The sequence below is a fragment of the Eumetopias jubatus genome, unplaced genomic scaffold (assembly GCF_037043125.1).
Source record: "Eumetopias jubatus isolate StellerSeaLion01/CBP00866 unplaced genomic scaffold, mEumJub1_p1.0 scaffold_13, whole genome shotgun sequence".
Lineage (NCBI taxonomy): Eukaryota > Metazoa > Chordata > Mammalia > Carnivora > Otariidae > Eumetopias > Eumetopias jubatus.
The window spans coordinates 40,422,639-40,441,492 of NW_028274819.1; the positions used below are offsets into that span (position 1 = coordinate 40,422,639).

At 42.7% G+C, this 18,854-nt stretch overlaps 2 protein-coding genes across 5 annotated transcripts in view; both read right to left on the reverse strand.

Annotated features, from left to right (window-relative positions):
* Positions 1–2,034, reverse strand: part of LOC114219994 (L-lactate dehydrogenase C chain) — a 45,753-nt gene extending 43,719 nt beyond the window's left edge. For all 4 annotated transcript variants that reach the window (XM_028117698.2, XM_028117699.2, XM_028117697.2 and 1 more), the window contains exon 1: positions 1,909–2,034. In XM_028117698.2, the coding sequence (XP_027973499.1) occupies positions 1,909–2,034 (126 nt within the window). The remainder of the gene's footprint in view (positions 1–1,908) is intronic.
* Positions 2,035–7,483: 5,449 nt separating this feature from the next.
* Positions 7,484–18,124, reverse strand: LOC114219984 (L-lactate dehydrogenase A chain-like). Its single transcript, XM_028117689.2, has 8 exons — positions 18,018–18,124; positions 15,876–16,025; positions 13,832–13,949; positions 12,697–12,870; positions 11,885–12,058; positions 10,399–10,516; positions 8,305–8,428; positions 7,484–7,763 (listed from the first exon to the last, which is right to left on the reverse strand). Exons 2-8 carry the CDS (start codon positions 15,999–16,001, stop codon positions 7,599–7,601), a joined length of 999 nt encoding a protein of 332 aa, XP_027973490.1. The 5' UTR covers positions 16,002–16,025; positions 18,018–18,124; the 3' UTR covers positions 7,484–7,598.
* Between the last annotated feature and the right edge of the window lie 730 nt (positions 18,125–18,854).

An 18,854-nucleotide genomic window follows, 5' to 3' on the forward strand; every position in this document is an offset into this window, starting at 1 on the left:
GAGTGGGAGAAAATACTTGAAAATCACAAATTTGGTAAGAGATTAATATCTAGAATATAAAAAGAACTCCTACAAGTCAACAACAAATAACCCAATTTAAAAAACAGGCAAAGGAGGGGCGCCTGGGTGGCTCAGTTGGTTAAGCGGCTGCCTTCGGCTCAGGTCATGATCCCAGGGTCCTGTGATCGAGCCCCACGTCTGGCTCCCTGCTCAGCGGAGAGCCTGCTTCTCCCTCTCCCTCTGCCTGCCACTCTGCCTGCTTGTGCTGTCTCTCTATCTGTCGAATGAATAAATAAATAAAATCTTTTAAAAAATTAAAAAAAAATAAAAACAGGCAAAGGAGTGGTGTCTGAGTGGTTCAGTCGCTTAAGTGCTGGACTCTTGATTTCAGCTCAGGTCATGATCTCAAGGTCCTGGGGTCAAGCCCTGCATTGGGCTCTGCACTCAGTGAGGAGTCGGCTTGAGATTCTCTCTCTCCCTCTCTCTCTGCTCCTCCCCACCTCCACCACCCCCCTTCACTCTCCCTCTATCTAAAAGTAAATAAAATCTTAAAAAAAAAATAGATCCTTGGGGCGCTTGGGTAGCTCAGTTGGTTAAATGTGGCAGACTCTTGATTTCACCTCTGGCATGATCTCAGGGTCCTGGGATTGATGACAGGCTTCACGCTCAGCAGGGATTCGGCTTGAAGATTTCTCTCCCTCTCCCTCTGCCCCTCCCCTGCTTGCATGCTCTCCCTCTCTAAAATAAATAAACAAATCTTTAAAAAATAAATAAATAAAGGGGCACCTGGGTGGCTCAGTCGGTTAAGCCTCTGCCTTCAGTTCAGGTCATGATCCCAGGGCCCTGAGATTGAGCCCCACATCGGGCTCCCTGCTCAGCGGGGAATCTGCTTCTTCCTTTCTCTCTGCCCCTCGCCTCCCCACTCATGCTTGCTCTCTATCTCTCGTGTTCTCTCTTTCGCAAATAAAGTCTTTTAAAATTAATTAATTAGGGCGCCTGGGTGGCTCAGTTGGTTAAGCGACTGCCTTCGGCTCAGGTCATGATCCTGGAGTCCCAGGATCGAGTCCCACATCGGGCTCCCTGCTCAGCAGGGAGTCTGCTTCTCCCTCTGACCCTCTTCCCTCTTGTGCTCTCTGTCTCTCATTCTCTCCCTCTCAAATAAATAAATAAAATCTTTTAAAAAAATAAAATAAAATAAAATAAAATAAAATTAATTAATTAAAATTAAAAAATTTCTATCTCTCTCTCCCTCTCCCCTCTCCACCCCCACATATGTGCTCTCTCTAAATATATATATATATATAATATATATATGCAAAGGATTTGAACAGACAATTCTCCAAAGATATACAAATTGTCAACAGGCACATGAAAAGATGCTGTACAAACAGAAAAGAAAATTAAAGGATTTCCATTATTTTATCAAATTTGGTACTTTTATAATGAGCATGTAATACTTTAACAAAAAAAATTTAAGGTTTTTTATTTTTAAGTAATCTCTATACCCATGTGGGACTTGAACTCACAACCTTGAGATCAAAAGTCCCACACTCCTCTGACTGAACCAGCCAGGTGCCCCTAAAAAATTCTTTTTAAGTATAAGTTTCTGGGAAGTATGACTTTCACCTATTACTCTTCCAGGAAGGCAAGGTATGGGATCGTTTAAACAGAATAGTAACAAAACAATGCAATCAATGTGTCTCCTATGAATCAGTTCAAATAGTCTAGCAATGCCGGACACATGGTAAACTCCAAATAAACCTTTGTTAAATTATGTCAAAATCAGATATCTAAGTGAACACATATTTGCTATCAGAAGATTAGCCCTACAACCCTGAACTCATCAACATCTACAAGACCTAAAAGTTCTTACTTGATTTTCAGCCACAGGATAGGCTTCTTACTTACCTTCAGCAAGATACAAATAGCACAAGCCATGCCTACAGCACCAGTTCCAACAATGGTGATCTTACTCTGGGAGATTTTATCTTCCTCAATTAGATTCTCAATAAGCTTCTCCTTGATAGTTGACATTTTGAGAACCTGATAGGGATAATGAAATTTTAGTGGAATCAAATTCCCTAAATTGATCACTCTCATAGGTATCAATGTACTAACCACACTGAACATCTAAGGGCTTACCTACTGAGTCTGCAGAATGTTGGAGCCAAGTGTGGTGGGAAAGCAAAAAAAGGGGTGTGGAGAGGTAGAGTAGAACCAGTCTACCTAGGGGTTGGGGCACCAATAAGCTTTTTTATTTCTCCCTGCCCTCAAGCCATCATTTTCACCCCAGTACTAGACACTCACAAATGCTTTGCTTGGCGCAATTTAGTACACACAGCCGGAACATGCAACACACTGCCTTTAAGGAAGATTAAAAAAAAAAAAAAGTTACACCAAAAGGAAACCAACAACGGCAGTTGAGGTGCGAAGCTCGGCGACAGTTACACTCTGGAACCCCAACGCAAGAACGCTCCCACGCACGACTCTTTCGTCAGTACGCAAGCTCCGCCCACCGCTGGCCCAGGCGCAGGCGCATTGGCAGGCAATTAATGACTTCTTGTTCTGGGGGAGCATTTCCGAGTTTGTGCCCTAGCATTCTCCGTGCTCCTGTGAAGAATTCTAGACAATCTTTATGAGTGTGCAAAGACGGATTTGGGGAGTATGGTTTCATTTCCCTCAGCCAGCCTAGGCCTAGGACTGATTTTAGTGAATTTTTGGAAACCCTCATGACTATAGGCTGATGAGGGCCAGGCTCAAGGCCCTAGTAGAAAAAAGCTCTCCTAAAAGCACCTCCTATTCTTAGCGCGATGCCATCTTAAGACGGCGTCTGAGGAGATAGCTTCCAAATTGCTTCCAGATGACTTACCTCTTTCTGAGGGCATGCTGAAGGGACCTGAGCCCCAAAGATGAAGAATTTAAGTAAAGGGTGGGCTTGGGAATGACCAACCTGATTGTGAGGAACGTACTTTTCGATGTACTTACCATAGCCTGGTCTACACATTTATTTGCAGGAATTTAAAACATTATTATTGAGCTCTGTAACTTCAGGATGGAGTACTGAAATAAAGATTGAATTAGGGACGCCTGGGTGGCTCAGTTGTGTAAGTCTCATGACCCCGGCTCAAGTCATGATCTCAGGGTCCTGGGATCATAGTCCTGCATATGGCTCCTTGCTCAGCAGGAAGCCTCCTTCTCCCTCTGCCTGCCGCTCCCCCTGCTTGTACGTGCTCTCTCTCTCTGATAAATAAAATCTTTAAAAAAAAAATAAAAAAAAAGATGGAATTAAAGTAGTAATGAAGGGCGCCTGGGTGGCTCAGTCGGTTAAGCGACTGCCTTCGGCTCAGGTCATGATCCTGGAGCCCCGGGATCGAGTCCTGCATCGGGCTCCCTGCTCAGCGGGGAGTCTGCTTCTCCCTCTGACCCTCCCCCCTCTCATGTGCTCGCTCTCTCTCATTCTCTCTCTCTCTCAAATAAATAAATAAAATCTTTAAAAAAAAAAGTAGTAATGAAAAGGAAAGGCCACATCTAGTTTTCTAAGGGTGGTTTTATTTTATACCAAGAATTTATAACCCACGGAAGGGGGCACAACCTCCTCAGTCATCTTTTGTCGAGTATTTGCATTTGAATCCTTTTCCAATTTCTGTTTCAAAGTCTATGGTTTGTTTTTAATGTAGTTCACCCTGCTTAAAACCCGACCATGGATTTCCATTACATTTAACCAATTTTTTAAAATTAATTTTTTTATTAATCTCAGAAGTAGAATTTAGTGATCCATAAGTAAAGTAACTAATTTTTACCACAACCTGAAAGACATTCATGATTTGGCCTCATTCTAGCCCTCCAATTTCATCTCAAGACACTCTCACCTCACTCCCCTCAAGCTTCTCAACGGCTTTTACTTGGCTCAGGACTTTTTGCTGTTCCCTATTTCTAGAAAGTTCTTCTCCAACCATTCTCAAAGTTGATTCCTTATTTTCAGTCTTGAGCATAAAGGGCACTTCCTCTAGCTTTGCTTGACCAATGTCAATTACCACCACCTCCCCACGTCTCTCCTTATTTCTCTTATGGCACTTTTCACAAACTATCAGCCCCAAGAAACAGGTTACCTATAGCAGACAGGAGCAACAGCCACTGTTGGTCCTGTACTATCACTTGCTTGTGTGCTGACTTCCACAGTAACTCTGGTACTTGCACCTCATTTACCACTCAGTTGAGAGGTCAGCACTGCTGGCAGAAGGAGATGTCATCTTAATAGTGACCAAACTCTTGATTTAGGTGAAAAAAAAGGCTCTTCATTCGTATCTACCCAAGGCGCAGGGCAGGCCCTTGAGATCCACTGCCCGAGTGGGCTCTCTGGGTGGCTACAATCCAAGCTAACTTAATCATTTTGCTTGATTGCAGCAATCTAAATACAGAAGGGCCAAGATTTGTACATTCCAACAACTGCCAAAGTATAGTAGAAACATAGTGAAGAATTCTGAAAGCATGGCTTTCAAGTCCTGATATTTTTACTTTGGCAACATGGGCTTTAGTGGAAAAGATGTTGATCCATCTACATGTATATATATGTATGGATATATATATACACACATATATATTCATCTCTATATATGTATGGATATATATTATATGAGGATAACTATGTTCTGAACATTCCATTTGCTTCCCCCACTAACTGGCAACTTGTGTAAAATGGGACTAAGGCATACTAAATCCACTTCCCAAGGTTAAGACTAAAATGAGATCATATTACATTTAAAAGAATCAGGGCTTCTTGCAGAGCTGGCCTATTCTTTCCCTGGGGCAGGAAGATACAAGGTGATCCCGGAACACTTTTTGTGCCAAAAAGTGAGGAAGGTTTACAAGATTAAATCTAAAAAAATCATCAAAGATTACGTTAATAAATCTTTAAGCATTATTTTTCAGGCATGTTGGCATTGGCTAATTTATTGTATCAGATATGAAATTAATAAATGTAAATAAATTTTTTTAAAAAGACTTAAGTTGCCTCAAAGTTTACAAGAGGCTATGGCGTAAGTACAGGTTTCTATTTGGAGTAATTAAAAAGTTCGAAGATTAGATAGTGGTGAAGGTTGTATAACTATGCGTTCCACAGAATTAAACTTTAAAACGTGAATTTTATGTGTAAATTGTATCTTAAGGCTTTTTTTAAAAACCTGTAGAAAAGGAAATCCTATTATCCTACTTGTCAAGACTACATCATTTGCAGGGGTGCCTGGGTGGCTCAGTCAGTTAAGCCTCCAACTCTCGGTTTTGGCTCAGGTCATGATTGCATGGGTCCTAAGACAGAGCTCCACAGTTCGGACTCAGTCATGATCTCATGGGTCCTGAGTTCTAGCTGTGTGTCGGCTCCACACTCAGCCAGGAGTCCGCTTGAAGTTTCTCTCCCTCTGTTCCTCACCTCCCTCTCTCAAATAAATCTTAAAAAAGATTACGTAGTTCAGTCTTGCCCTTTTACAATTGCGACACACTTGGAAAAAAGCATAATTATTTCTCTTCACTAGCTCTCAGGAAGTAAACTGGTGAAAGATACCGGAGAAGTGATGGCAATAAAGTTGTCCTAGTTAACCTCTATTAATATTCAGGCCTGGGGGCTCCTGGGTGGCTGCTGTTAAGCATCTGCCTTTGGCTCAGGTCATGATCTCAGGATCCTGGGTTAGAGTCCAGCATCGAACCCTGCATCGGGCCCCGTTCCATGGGAAGCCTGCTCCCTCTCCCACTCCCCCTGCTTGTGTTCCCTCTCTCGCTGTGTCTCTGTCAAATAAATAAGATCTTTAAAAAATATATATTCAGGCCTGGATAAGGGTCACAGTTGTAGATTATTTTGAGGAAAATCTAAAGAAAATTTTTGAGTGGACAACTACCAGGGTTATTTGGTTTAAAATTGTTAAGTGCCATTGTTACTTGCCTCCAGAGAGCAAAGGTTCTTAAAATCTGTTTCCCAGGCAGCCTGGGTGGCTCGTCTGCCTTCAGCTCAGGTTCTGGGATTGAGTCCTGCATCGGGCTCCTTGCTCAGCAGGGAGCCTGCTTCTCCCTCCACCTGCAGCTCCCCCTGCTTGTGCTCTCCCTCCCTTTCACAAAATCTTTAAGTACCACTGCTTATGTTGTTGGCAAATGGTATTTTTATATTCATGTATATAGAATGTCATCTACAGAAGTGCAGGGTGCCAATTATGATTAGCACTACTATCAAGTTTTTTGTTTTTGTTTTTAAAGATTTTATTTGAGGGTGCCTGGGTGGCTCAGTTGGTTAAACGACTGCCTTCGGCTCAGGTCATGATCCTGGAGTCCCGGGATCGAGTCCCACATCGGGCTCCCTGCTCGGCGGGGAATCTGCTTCTCCCTCTGACCCTCTTCCCTCTGGTGATCTCGCTCATTCTCTCTCAAATAAATAAAATCTTTAAAAAAAAAAAAAAGATTTTGAGAGAGAGAGACATAGCGAGAGAAGGAACACAAGGAGGGGAAGTGGGAGAGGGAGAAGCAGGCTTCTCACCGAGCAGGGATCCCGATGCGGGGCTGGATCCCAGGACCCTGGGATCATTACCTGAGCCGAAGGCAGTCGCTTGACGACTGAGCGACCCAGGTGCCCCACTACTACCAAATTTTATCTCATAATACCTTGGGGCTTAGTATATTAAAATTATAATGGAAATGGTACCTAAACAACCTAATCAATCTAGTCACATGCTTAATACATTAAGTCACATCAAAGTCTGATCATTAGTAATAATAACACCTTAAGAAAAAATCATTGCAGGGATGCCTGGGTGGCTCCATTGGTTAAACGTCTGCCTTTGGCTCAGGTCATGATCCCAGGGTCCTGGGATCTAGCCCCACAACGGGATCCCTGCTCAGTGGGGAGCCTGTTTCTCCCCCTGCTTGTGCTCTGACAGATGAAAAACAAAATCTTAAAAAAAAATAAAATCATTGCAGTGTTGCCTAAGAATACTCTAATGGGTCCCAATAATGTAATAATAACAGCTTTACTTATCTTAATATAATAAATTGACAGTCACTGTTCAAAAGAGTCACCGTTCAAAATTTATTTGGTATTTTAGTTGGTATGACACTTAGTTGGCTGCATTGTCTTTTTACATTATATGGCCATGTACACTATATTCTGACATACATGGTACACAAAGTAAGATCCTTTAGGACAGTTATGCACAATACACTCAATATTGAATTTATACATTGGATCCCAGAACGTGACTGACTGGAAAAGATGGACTAGGCATGTCGGGTGTTGGGGGAAGGAACCCGAAGTGACAGAACACACAGTAAACACACATCTGGTGTGCAGAGCAACCTCAGTTCTGGCAGTGGAACCTCTGAGACGGTGGGGCTAACTTACGTTAACCAATTTAGGGCTACAAAGACAGGTATCATCCAGTACCAGGATACAGCTGCAGGGTTTGGTGAACCATTCCTATTTGGAACTTTAGGAAACTGACTTTTTTCTTAGGCCATTTTAATATTACTTGAGTAACAGATCAGATAATAAGGACAATATACACAACCTCCAACTAAAATCCTGCTATAGTCTAGACAGTGAAGTGCTACATTAGAAAACTTTAAAACTGCAGCTCCTTTTGGATCCCCCAAAGTGTATCTGCACTCTTCTTCAAACGGGCCTCCTCCTCAGAAGTCAGAGTCACCTTCACAACATCTGAAATTCCATTCTGTCCCAAGATGCAAGGGACACTAAGGAAGACATCATCTTTAATTCCATAGAGACCCTGAAGACAAAATGGAAAGTATTTTATGTTTTGAGTATGCATTCTGGGGTCTCCCAAAGACTTTCATTCTTTACAATTATGAAGCTTATTTAATACAACTTGAGAAGCAGGAATTCCTTTCCACCATTTTCTGTTAGGATGTTATGAACAGCACAAGTCATCAAAATACCAGCAAAGACTTCTGTTCTAAAAGAAAATCTAAATTATTGCCATTATCCATATCACTGTCAAATTTTTATTGGTAACATCTTAGCAACTCTACCCTTTTTACCTCTGAAGAAAAAATTTTTCTTTTATGGTCTTCCACCCACCTCCACTTATTATCATAGGTTATCAGGTATCTATGTGGTGAACATAGTATTCTAGCAGACATTAACCCTAAAGCTCAATGATTTCTCTCCAAAAAAAGCAAGTTGTGAGTGCATTAATTTATGTCACTTAAATCAATGACGACTAACTTAACTGCTTTCACAGAAGAATCTTTTTTAAAAAAACAGGAAATAATGGCATCCAAATACAATGTATCACTACACAGACCTACCTTAATCATGGTGGAAATTGGATGCACCCGCCTAAGATTCTTCATTATACTTTCGGCCAGATCTGCCACAGACAGTCCAATGGCCCAGGAGGTGTAGCCTTTCAGTTTGATCACCTCATAGGCACTGTAGGGTAGGAAAGGACAGGAAAAGGTTAAAAGAAAACAAACAACATTGTTTCACCAAACACATGCTTTATAGCAAATAATGCCATAAAGTTACATTATATATCTGAGTAATGTTTGCCACGTATACCAAGATATTATGTATAGGGATGTTCACAACAGTATTGTTAGTAATTTCAAAACCCCTGGCAATAAGCCCAATGCTCTCCAACAGGGAGAATGGGTAAACTATGGTACATACAGTGAACACATTCAATAGTGGAATATTACAAAACTGTCAAAATAAGTAACTATATCTACATGCAACAAAATAAAGGATTCTTTAAAATGTAACACTGAATTTAATAAACTAACTCCAAAATTACATATAGTGTGACTCAAGATTATTTCAAGCAAGGGATGGGTGGTAGGACAGAAAGATGAGTGGGAGAAGGAGCTCAGAACTCATTAATATTCAAGGACCAGCAGACTAATGATTCTAACCTAAAAACACAACACTTGGTTGACAGCTATTGTCATTGTTTCTTGGGTTGGGTGGTGGGTTCACAGGTTTTTGTTTTGTTTTGTTTAAGATTTTTTATTATTTCTTTGACAGAGAGAGATACAATGAGAGAGGGAACACAAGCAGGGGGGGTGGGAGAGGGAGAAGCAGGCTTCCCGCCAAGCAGGGAGCCTGATGTGGGGCTCGATCCCAGGACCCCGGGATCACGACACAAGCCAAAGGCAGATAGATGCCTAACGACTGAGCCACCCAGGCGCCCCAGGTTCACAGGTTTTTTATTAGAGGGCCTTTTCTAAATCAATCATGATTCATTATTCATTTCTATAGATCTGAGGTCCACACATGATTTATAATAAGTAAATAATGGGGCGCCTAGGTGGCTCAGCCAGTTAAGTGTCTGCCTTCGGCTCAGGCCATGATCCCAGGGTTCTGGATTCAAATCCCATTATCTGGCTCCTTGCTCAACGGGGGAAGCCTGCTTCCTCTGCCTGCCACTCCCCCCTGCTTATGAGCTCGCTCGCCCTCTCTGATAAATAAAATCTTAAAAACATATATATATATATGTATGTATATGTAAAGTAAATAATGCTACCAAGCTGAAAGCTTCCCTAAACAATTTCTAACAGTTTATATTTTCAGTAAAATTATGAATCTAGACATTGTTTGAAACTCTGTAATCATCTGAATAAACAAGTTAGCTGTTTCTATTCATAAAGCCTGTAACAGGAAACTGAATTTAAAAATTCTTGGGGCACCTGGATGGCTCAGTCCATATAGCATGTGACTCTTGATCTCAGGGTCGTGAGTTCAAGTCCCACATGGAGTGTAAAGATTACTTAAATAAAGAAAACTTTAATAAATAAAAATTCTTATTCCTAACTGAATGAACCGTATGTGCTATTGAAGACTGAATGTGAAATAAGACTGACAAGCACTAAAAGATTTATCATACTATAGAGAAATATAGCAAAAAAAGACTGTTGCATTAATAAATTTTAATATCTTTACTTCTGTTTGTAGTATGTTTTTTTTTTTTTTAAAGATTTTATTTATTCATTTGAGAGAGAGAATGGTAGCAAGAGAGCATGAGAGGGAAGAGGGTCAGAGGGAGAAGCAGACTCCCCGCTGAGCAGGGAGCCCGATGTGGGACTCGATCCCGGGACTCCAGGATCATGACCTGAGCCGAAGGCAGTCGCTTAACCAACTGAGCCACCCAGGCGCCCTGTTTGTAGTATGTTCTTTAACAAAACTTTAGAAAAAAGCTTGTTTATTATTAAGTAATCTCTACACCCAACGTGGGACTCGAACTCACAAGCCTGAGATCAAGAGTCACATGCTCCACCAACTGAGCCAGCCAGCCAGGCATCCCTAGAAAAATGTTTTCCAACAAGTACTCAAATGCTATTAAACTTTCAAAGAAAAATAATATGTTTTAATCTTCTGTACTGCCAAATTATGGGATCTATTACCTGTCAACCACCTGTTTGTGAACCTCTTTCCACTGTTCCTTATCTGCATCAGTGCCTAAGTCAGGGTGCAGATTCTTCAGAGAGACACCAGCAATGTTCACTCCACTCCATACAGGCACTAAAAGAAACAGTACAGAATACATTTATTTCCACACGCCATCCAGCAGACCGTAATAGCACTTGAACCAATCCTAACGGTTAACCTGCTTCAAGTGAACATACTCCTTGCTTGCTGACTTAAGACCCTTGATCTGTAACAGCACTAAGTCACTTTCTTTGAGATTTGCAGACCACTGGCCTTAGGAAATAAAGAACAAGAACTTTCCCAGGCCACAGAGGCCAGCAAGTCTGTTTGAAACCGCCTCACCTTTCTGATTAGCCCAGCAATCTTTCAGCAAAATGTTTTCCTTTTAAGGTCGGACAAATAACTTTACTGACTTCCCTTTGAATATCTGTAGACCTTGCCCTCCTCTGCAGAAAGAACAGAGTACTCTTGCACAACTCCTTGGTACCAAAGAACCAGACCTTCTTGTACAATCCCCCTGGGCACCAAGGAATTAGAACTTCTTGCAAAACCTCCGAGCACTGAGAAAACTCTAACTGGCATCATTAAATCTGCATGTAATCAAGAATGTCACAGATCACTGTGTTCCCTCAACTGATTAAACCCCTTCAAAAATCTCTGGGCCAGGCAGAAACCTGAGTTGGGCTTTTAGACAAGAGTCTGCCTTCTCCCCCAGGCTGGCAGCCTCCTGAATAAAGCTCATATTCCTTTCCAGTCAAAACTCATCTCTTGAGTTCTGGCCTTTTGAGCAATGGGGAGCCGAACTTGGGTTTTGGTAACAAGACTAGTAATTTTGACCCATTTTTCTAATTCTCATTTCTTATCTGGGAGGATTATCTGCTTTTGATAGATGGTCAAGAATACCAACATCCTTACTCTTAAATTTTCATTGATTAATTTATATAAAACTAAGAATTTTCACCATATTCTAACCTGTTTTCAATCTATTGAGATGTTTAATCCATACGTATTTGAAATATAAAGATAGTATGAGATCATAAGGGGAATATTCTTGGCATAAGTAACTAAGAATACTGCACAAATTATAACATCTTTCAACTGTGACAGAATTTTTCTATCTGCTTCATTTGGATTGGCTGACCTTTTCAGAGCCATACAGTTCAAGTATAGACAGCTGTGATATCAAACAACTGAGGTCATCCTAAGAACTATCCTCTTATTTCCATTGCTAGGAGTAAAAGAAATTTCATTCCCCATTCCCCATGCCATAAAAAAATGTTAATATAAAAGTTAAAACCTCAACAATTCTTAACATAATTATACCAAAAGATAAGATTTCTAGAAAGCATCCCACTCCAATGAATGGATTATCTGATTTCAGCTCTGATTTAATAATGAAACTACTGTCAATATTTTACACAATCTTTTTGAAAAGAGAAAGAGAAAATAAGTTATGCTTACCACTGGAGTCTCCATGCTCCCCAAGGACCCACCCGTGACAGCTTAATGCGTGAACTCCCAGTCTTTCCCCCATTAGGTAACGGAACCGGGCTGAATCCAGATTGCAACCACTTCCAATAACACGGTTTTTGGGAAAGCCACTTATCTTCCAAGCCACATAGGTCAAGATATCCACTATGAAGGAAACATTTGGGCGAAGATACTAGGTAAATTATTAGATAATGTTCAGCTAGTCAAGATCCATGGCTCTGTACGAATCTTGATAGTGATTATGACCAATCAATATTTGTTGAATTTTTAAACCTCTATGCATAATACAGCAAATTCGTTATGTATTCAAGAAGTGTAGCTTAATGAAAATAAACTGCATCAAGAACACCTTATTCATACCTTTATCCCTTATCTAAGATCTTCTTGAGCAAATAACTAATATTTTCTTTTTTTTTTTTAATTTTATTTATTTGTCAGAGAGACACAGCCAGAGAGGGAACACAAGCAGGGGGAGTGGGAGAGGGAGAAGCAGGCCTCCCACGGAGCAGGGAACCCGATGCGGGACTCGATCCCAGGACCCTGGGATCATGACCTGAGCTGAAGGCAGACGCTTAACGACTGAGCAACCCAGGCGCCCCTAATTTTTAAGTTCTAACTACATTCAGGGGCACTGTATCCCCCTTATTATTTTAAACTTAAATATTTTAGCAAATCCATTCACAAGAGGAAAATGAAAAATATGAGAAATAAATATGTGTATACAGAATATGACATATACCATCAGTTTTACTCGAGTTCAACTGTGCAATTTAAGGTCTCACCTGGATTGGAAACGACAAGCAACTTGCAGTTTGGGCTATATTTTACGATATTAGGAATGATGAACTTAAAAATGTTCACATTACGCTGGACCAAATTAAGACGGCTTTCTCCCTCTTGTTGACGTGCCCCAGCTGTGATAATAACCAGCTTGGAGTTTGCAGTCACATTATAATCTAGACAAAAAAAGGAACAAAAACCAGATTAAGGCCTTTAAGAGAACTCTATTACCTAGCCAGCAAAAATTTGCTCCATAAACTTTTTTTATGGACAGTTTTATCAGTTTTGTTACCTCCCCTATTTCCTTTCACACACAGGTAAATACAGATAAGTGCCTGTAATGCCACCCTCCCACCCCCAACTCCTCCTTTAGTTTTTGGCCACTTAACATGGAGGAAGAGTACATCGACACCTTCTTTGTATTCTGGTTTTAGACTGGAACTTTATATAATGCCAGCTGGGAGGAGATGGAAAGAATCAAATGAGATATTATCCCCCAATTTTTTGCCACTTGAGCACATGCTCACAATCTTCCGTACTCCTATCTCTACTTTACTACTTCATTGTGATCATACCAGCCCAGAGACAGGCTGTTTTGTTTTGTTTTTTTAAGCAAAGGCAACTTTACATTTATCAAGCATGTCTTGCTTCTAGATACCCTATGGCACAGGATGGTTAACCCAGCCCAAAGGTAAGTGTTCAAAGATTTTCAAGTGTCCAAAAAATACACCACTTGTACACATATCCAGGTTTCCTGACTAGGGCTCTTAAGTGTGAGAGGCCCAAGAATATCTGAACAGGCTCATTTACCCTATTCTCAACCTTGTGTTAGTGTGTGAAAGGAAGTAGGGGAAGTATATTAAATTTAAATATTAGAAACAATGTGGTTACATATGAACCTGAGGAGCTTTACTAATTACATTCTAACTCAGATGCTTTCCACATTATGGACACACTGGATTTCCATTTAAAACCATTTACTAGAAATTGAAACTTTGATATAAATAGGTTACCAATGCAAAACTGTTCAAAAGGCTCTCTGATCCGTATAAAAAATAAATCTTTGAAGAGAGAATTTCAAGCCTGATAGAGAATTAAGTCTAGCATAGACCACAATATAAATTTGTTGAAATCAACCTTTGCCAGAGACAATTTTTGGTGTTCTAAGGAAAAGGCTGCCGTGCTGGAGATCCATCATCTCTCCCTTGAGTTTGTCTTCCATGACATCAACAAGAGCAAGTTCATCTGCCAAGTCCTAAAAGATATAAAATTTCACATGGAAAATTGCTACTTCCAAGTTTTAGAAAGGCATGCAAAATTTGTTATTGCTAGCACAGAAGAGTTCTGCTACTTTATTAGTATCCGGACATACCTCAGAGACAGGCCCCCATTTAAAAACTGACTCACAGATGACCCATGCATAGGAAGAAGTACTGATCTTCTCTCCTCACTAGAGTAACCTTTTCAGGAAGCAGAACACTGGATTGGCAATGGATGGAATAATATCCAGTTACATAAAACTGCTCTATTTACGCTCTCAAATTCAGTTTTACACATTGATTTTAGGTCATTATTCACTACATAAGTGATTCTGACCAGTATTAATTCTTGGAAGTTAAAAAAGTGATATTCTGAATCATTCTTTGTATATCATCCATATACTAACCAACACTTAACAGTATTAAGATAGATTTGTGTATTGCAAAATAGTATTGGTGAAAAATATCCTTTCAGCTGAACCTGTCAATGTTGACAGGTGCATCTCAGACCAGAAGCACCAATAAGAGCTTTAATACATACACATGGGATGTGAACTGTTATAACCAAGTAAATTATACTAGCTGAGCTACAGATCTACCTCCTGAGTTATCTATAATATAATAACCTGGCAGTTACTCTTACATACACCCGAGTTAGACAGCATCACAGGAAAAGACCACAGGTGATTCACAGATGTGAGAAAAACAGATGGCATCAATTTCTGATCCAGTGGGAAAACAATAAGAATTGGTATAGGCATCCCCTCATTTTTACAAGTTTGCATTATGCCAATTCACTTTTACACAAGACCTAACATTAGTACCTGTTTTCACGAACTGAAAGAAATCCAAAGAGGATCTTTGCTTTTATGAAAAAAAGGCAAAAAGCAGAAATAGCATTCAGTGTTTGTTCTATAGTGAGCCCTCAGAGAAGTAGCATACATCCTAGGTACCACCAAGCTCCTTCCCCAGGGAACTCTACTCAGCATCTCAATATCAAGCTACCATAGCTTTGAACTGTGTGAGCATCTGTACTTTATTTTGTGCATCTGTTAGCAAGATGTGTCCTGAAGTATCAGAAAAGCCTAAGGTTATTTTTCTTGGGTCTGGGAATGCTCAAAAAATTTTCCATATAAATTAATGGTAACTGTCTCTTCACTTTATACCATTTTGGCTTCGGAAAAGCTTCATAGGAATGCTCTCCTTTAGGATAGTGGGGGAAACCTTTACACTATGTGGCCCCTTCTAACACCACATATAAAGCAACATGTGTTGTTACCCAACCTCTACATAGCTCTTTTCTGCCTTCGGTTCCTAATTTCAGTCCTTTCCTGTTCAAAACCCAGAATTAATCATTTCACTCCCTTATTGGGAACTCCAAATCTAAATTTGAAATATTTTATCATAAGCTGCCTCAATTTTTTTTTTTACATAAACCAGGCTTGACTACTGTAAAATGTGTTCTTTATTCATTCACAAATTCTTTCTAACTAAATTTTAGCTCCATAATTGGTACCAAAATTACTATTCAAGGTGGGGATTTTTGTGGGATAGAGACTTAAGATTTCCCACATTTAGTGTGATTTTAATTTTACCAAATGTCTGATTTTCAATTCAACAATTATTTTAAAATAACTTTTATTCGTATCCGGACATACCTCGAAGTAGAGACAGGCCCCCATTTGTAGGCAATTCATGCGTATTAATATGGCACAGTGAATTTAAGAAACTGTGTCACCTGCCTAACAACTTTTTCTTTCTAGTTCAGATACCTTTTTGGTATGGCATCACATTTCTAAAGTTTGTTCCACAGAAAGTTCTTTGAGTGCGTGAACCTGAGTATTTTTTTATACAATGTGATAATGCAATTCTTGGAGGAGTGGGGGGATGCGTGGCTTCCAGAAAGATGGGCTCTCACTTACCTTCATTAAGATACTGATGGCACAAGCCATGCCAACAGCACCAACCCCAACAACTGTGATCTTATTCTGGGGGGTATGTTCTTCCTTAAGAAGATTCTGAATCAGCTGATCTTTGAGAGTTGCCATTTTGGACGTAGAACCAAAAGGAATCTATGGGGGGGAAAACACGCACAGTCACTACATCTTCTTTAAATTAATGCTATTGACCAAAAGTTGTTCCAGAAGAGCTTATTTTACTTCTGGGATGCTTGCCACTTAAAAAGGGGGAAGGAAAAAAACTAAAGATGGCCAAAGGAATGCTGAAAGATCTAATGCCAGGGTCTGGTCTGCCTAGGATCTTGGTGTAAAGGATCTCACCTTGGCGTGGAAAAATAATACTGACGTTTGGGTGTAAGTATAGCTTCCGGACGACTCACTCATCTTGACTTATTAACCCCAAGCGGGGCCGACTTTCCTCACACAAAATCACTGTGAGCTGCCTGCTCAGCTCTACTCCAGTCACCAGGGTTCCCGCCAAACCCTCAAACGGAAGAACGCGCGAAAAGCTGCTTTAACTGCCTCACGAAACGACCCAGTCGGCGTAGGACTCGCATAAAGCTCTGCTCATGCGCACTCACTCCTTCCTCCAGCCCCAGAAGGATGGGCGGAGATCAGAACAGCTCAGCAGGAGCTCCTGGGTTACCGCCCCTCCCCCACCTTGCCCTGCTCAGGGCTTGCGCGCATGCTCATTTCCAAGCAGTGGGAGGGGACAAGAGTAGAGTCAGGACGTCGGCTTTCCCGAGTTGGGCACTGGCGCCGACTGCGGCGGGCTGGGAAGCCCCGCCCATGAGCGGAAATGATTGGGAATTAGCGTGCTCTTAGGGTCACACGGCGCCAGCCCCGAGGCGGACTTTAGACCTAACTAGTGCCCCTGCTGGTTGCCTCCCTGGCCTCGCGCGCGGCCACAGCCAGACTTTAAATCGCCTCCTGTGGCTTCTACCGTGATCGATGTTGCAAAGGCGTGAGGCCCCGTAGGAGGAAGTTTTGTCAAGACAGGAAGTGCAAAAATAGCTGCAGAGGCCTGGAGCCCTAAAGTTTATAACAGATACTTGGTGGAATCCTCCATTTCCAGAGCCGGGGAGGAGGCCTTCGCTCTGCTAATCCAACCCTGCACTGCATTCACCAGGAAGATTATCACAGGTTGCATCCCAAAGCGCCACGTCTAGTCTTGAGTTCCAAAAGGACAAAAATACCCAAGAGGACTTCCAGGCAGGCAGCCCAGAGTTACCAAGCTGGAATCGGGTCTCTCCTTACAAATCAATGCTATTTCTAGACCTGGCTTCACCAAAACCTAAGCCCTGGGATCCAGCGCTCCCTTCAATGTGGGGGACACGGGTGAGGGAGGAGCCCTACAGAAAGAGGGTCTACTCCCCAACTCTGCCACCACTCTGTGACCTCTGAGTTGCACTAACCTTCTCCCAGCTTTAGGTTCCCCCATTTCTCAGAACGAGCGGATGGTACCGGATATCCTACTCTCAAAATACCATCTGCGATGCATGAGGGCTGAGACTCTTCCTGCTTCATCTCTGCATGCATCTTGCCTAGCGTAGCACCCGATACATCAACTGCAGCTTAGTAAGTGTAATTTGCGCCAAGAGCGCCCTATAATCAGACAGCAGCCCCTCTGTGGAGTCCACCTCTCGAGAGTCCCAGGGTTAAAAAAGCGACCCGAGCAGCGCTCCCCGGCTTTCAGACCTCCTCCCTCTTCCCCCACCCCCGACTGCTGAGGCTTTTCGGAAACCGGACCTCGAGTACTGCGCCGTTCGCCTATTTTAAGCCCAGGGGTATGTCCCACCCTTCAAATCTGTCAGATCCTTGTTTTCTGCATCTACCTGGGCTTTCGACCACAGATAGCTGCGGCCACCTCGGTTCCCCAGCCCGACCAGAGGCCGCGGTGCCCGCTTAGAGCAAAAGCGGAGTGCGGCGGGTTCCCGAGCCCACGCATGGCGTGGGCCACCGCCCAGGGATGCAGACTCTGCCTCCACCCCGCCACCCCCACGCCCCGGACGCTGAGACCCCTTCGCGGGCAGCACGAGCTAGCAAATCCAGAGGTAGCTCGCTCTCCTGACCCTCCAGCTCAGCGCGCTTGGAGCCCGACCGTACCGGGAGTGCACGTCGGGCGGGCGGGCGTCAGCGGCGCGCGAGGTTGAATCCGGACTCGGCGGCAGCGGCTCCGACACTTGGAGCGGAGCGCGGGAGGGGCCTTAAATGGAACCGGGAGGCTGACGTCAGGGGGGAGCCGGGCGGACGTGCTGGAACCCACGTGTGGGTCGGGCTAGGGGCGGGCTCCGAGCCGGGCGGGGCAGTGGAGAAGCTTAGGCGGCGCGCGCAGCGCGACCGCGGACCGGCCGACAGACCCATGTGCGTCCGGAGATCTAAGGGGCTGCCAGAGCCACGCTAGCTACCTCTGGCCACAAAAGCCCAGGCCAGTCAAGCCGACCTTAGGAAGGGCTTAATCGGAATCTTCACTGCTGTTTCCCATTGCCCAGAACAGCTTCTGGCACGCAGGCGCTCAACAGTTTGTTGGAAAGGAGGGAATGCCTAGCACAGCGTCATTCTGACCTTACCCAGGTCGAGTGACCTCCAAAACTTGTCGCTGCGTCGCGCACCTGCTGCTAAACCTTCTAAGTCCCCCAACTCGGCTCTAGCCTTCTTTGGTGCTGGTTCCTTTGCCTAGCCTGCTTCCTCCCCTATACCTTCTTTAAAACTTACCTATCATCTGGTACACACACACACACACACACACACACACACACACACACACACACACACACACACACACACACACACACACACACACACACACACACACACACACACACACACACACACACACACACACTTGGTATCTCCCATGTCTCAGCATCTGCGGAGCTGTGCCTCCTTCAAACAGCCTTGCATTCGTGATGTGTGTCACTCTGCTCTCCTACCTGACAGTGA

Bases quoted from the DNA above. Each gene is read 5' to 3' on its own strand.
- LOC114219984 (XM_028117689.2), bottom strand. From the start codon at position 16,001: ATGGCAACTCTCAAAGATCAGCTGATTCAGAATCTTCTTAAGGAAGAA. The intron at 13,950-15,875 runs GTAAGTGAGAGC...TATATCTTTTAG, and splicing joins CCATCAGTATCTTAATGAAG to GACTTGGCAGATGAACTTGC. The intron at 10,517-11,884 runs GTAAGCATAACT...TGTTTCTTTTAG, and splicing joins GGAGCATGGAGACTCCAGTG to TGCCTGTATGGAGTGGAGTG.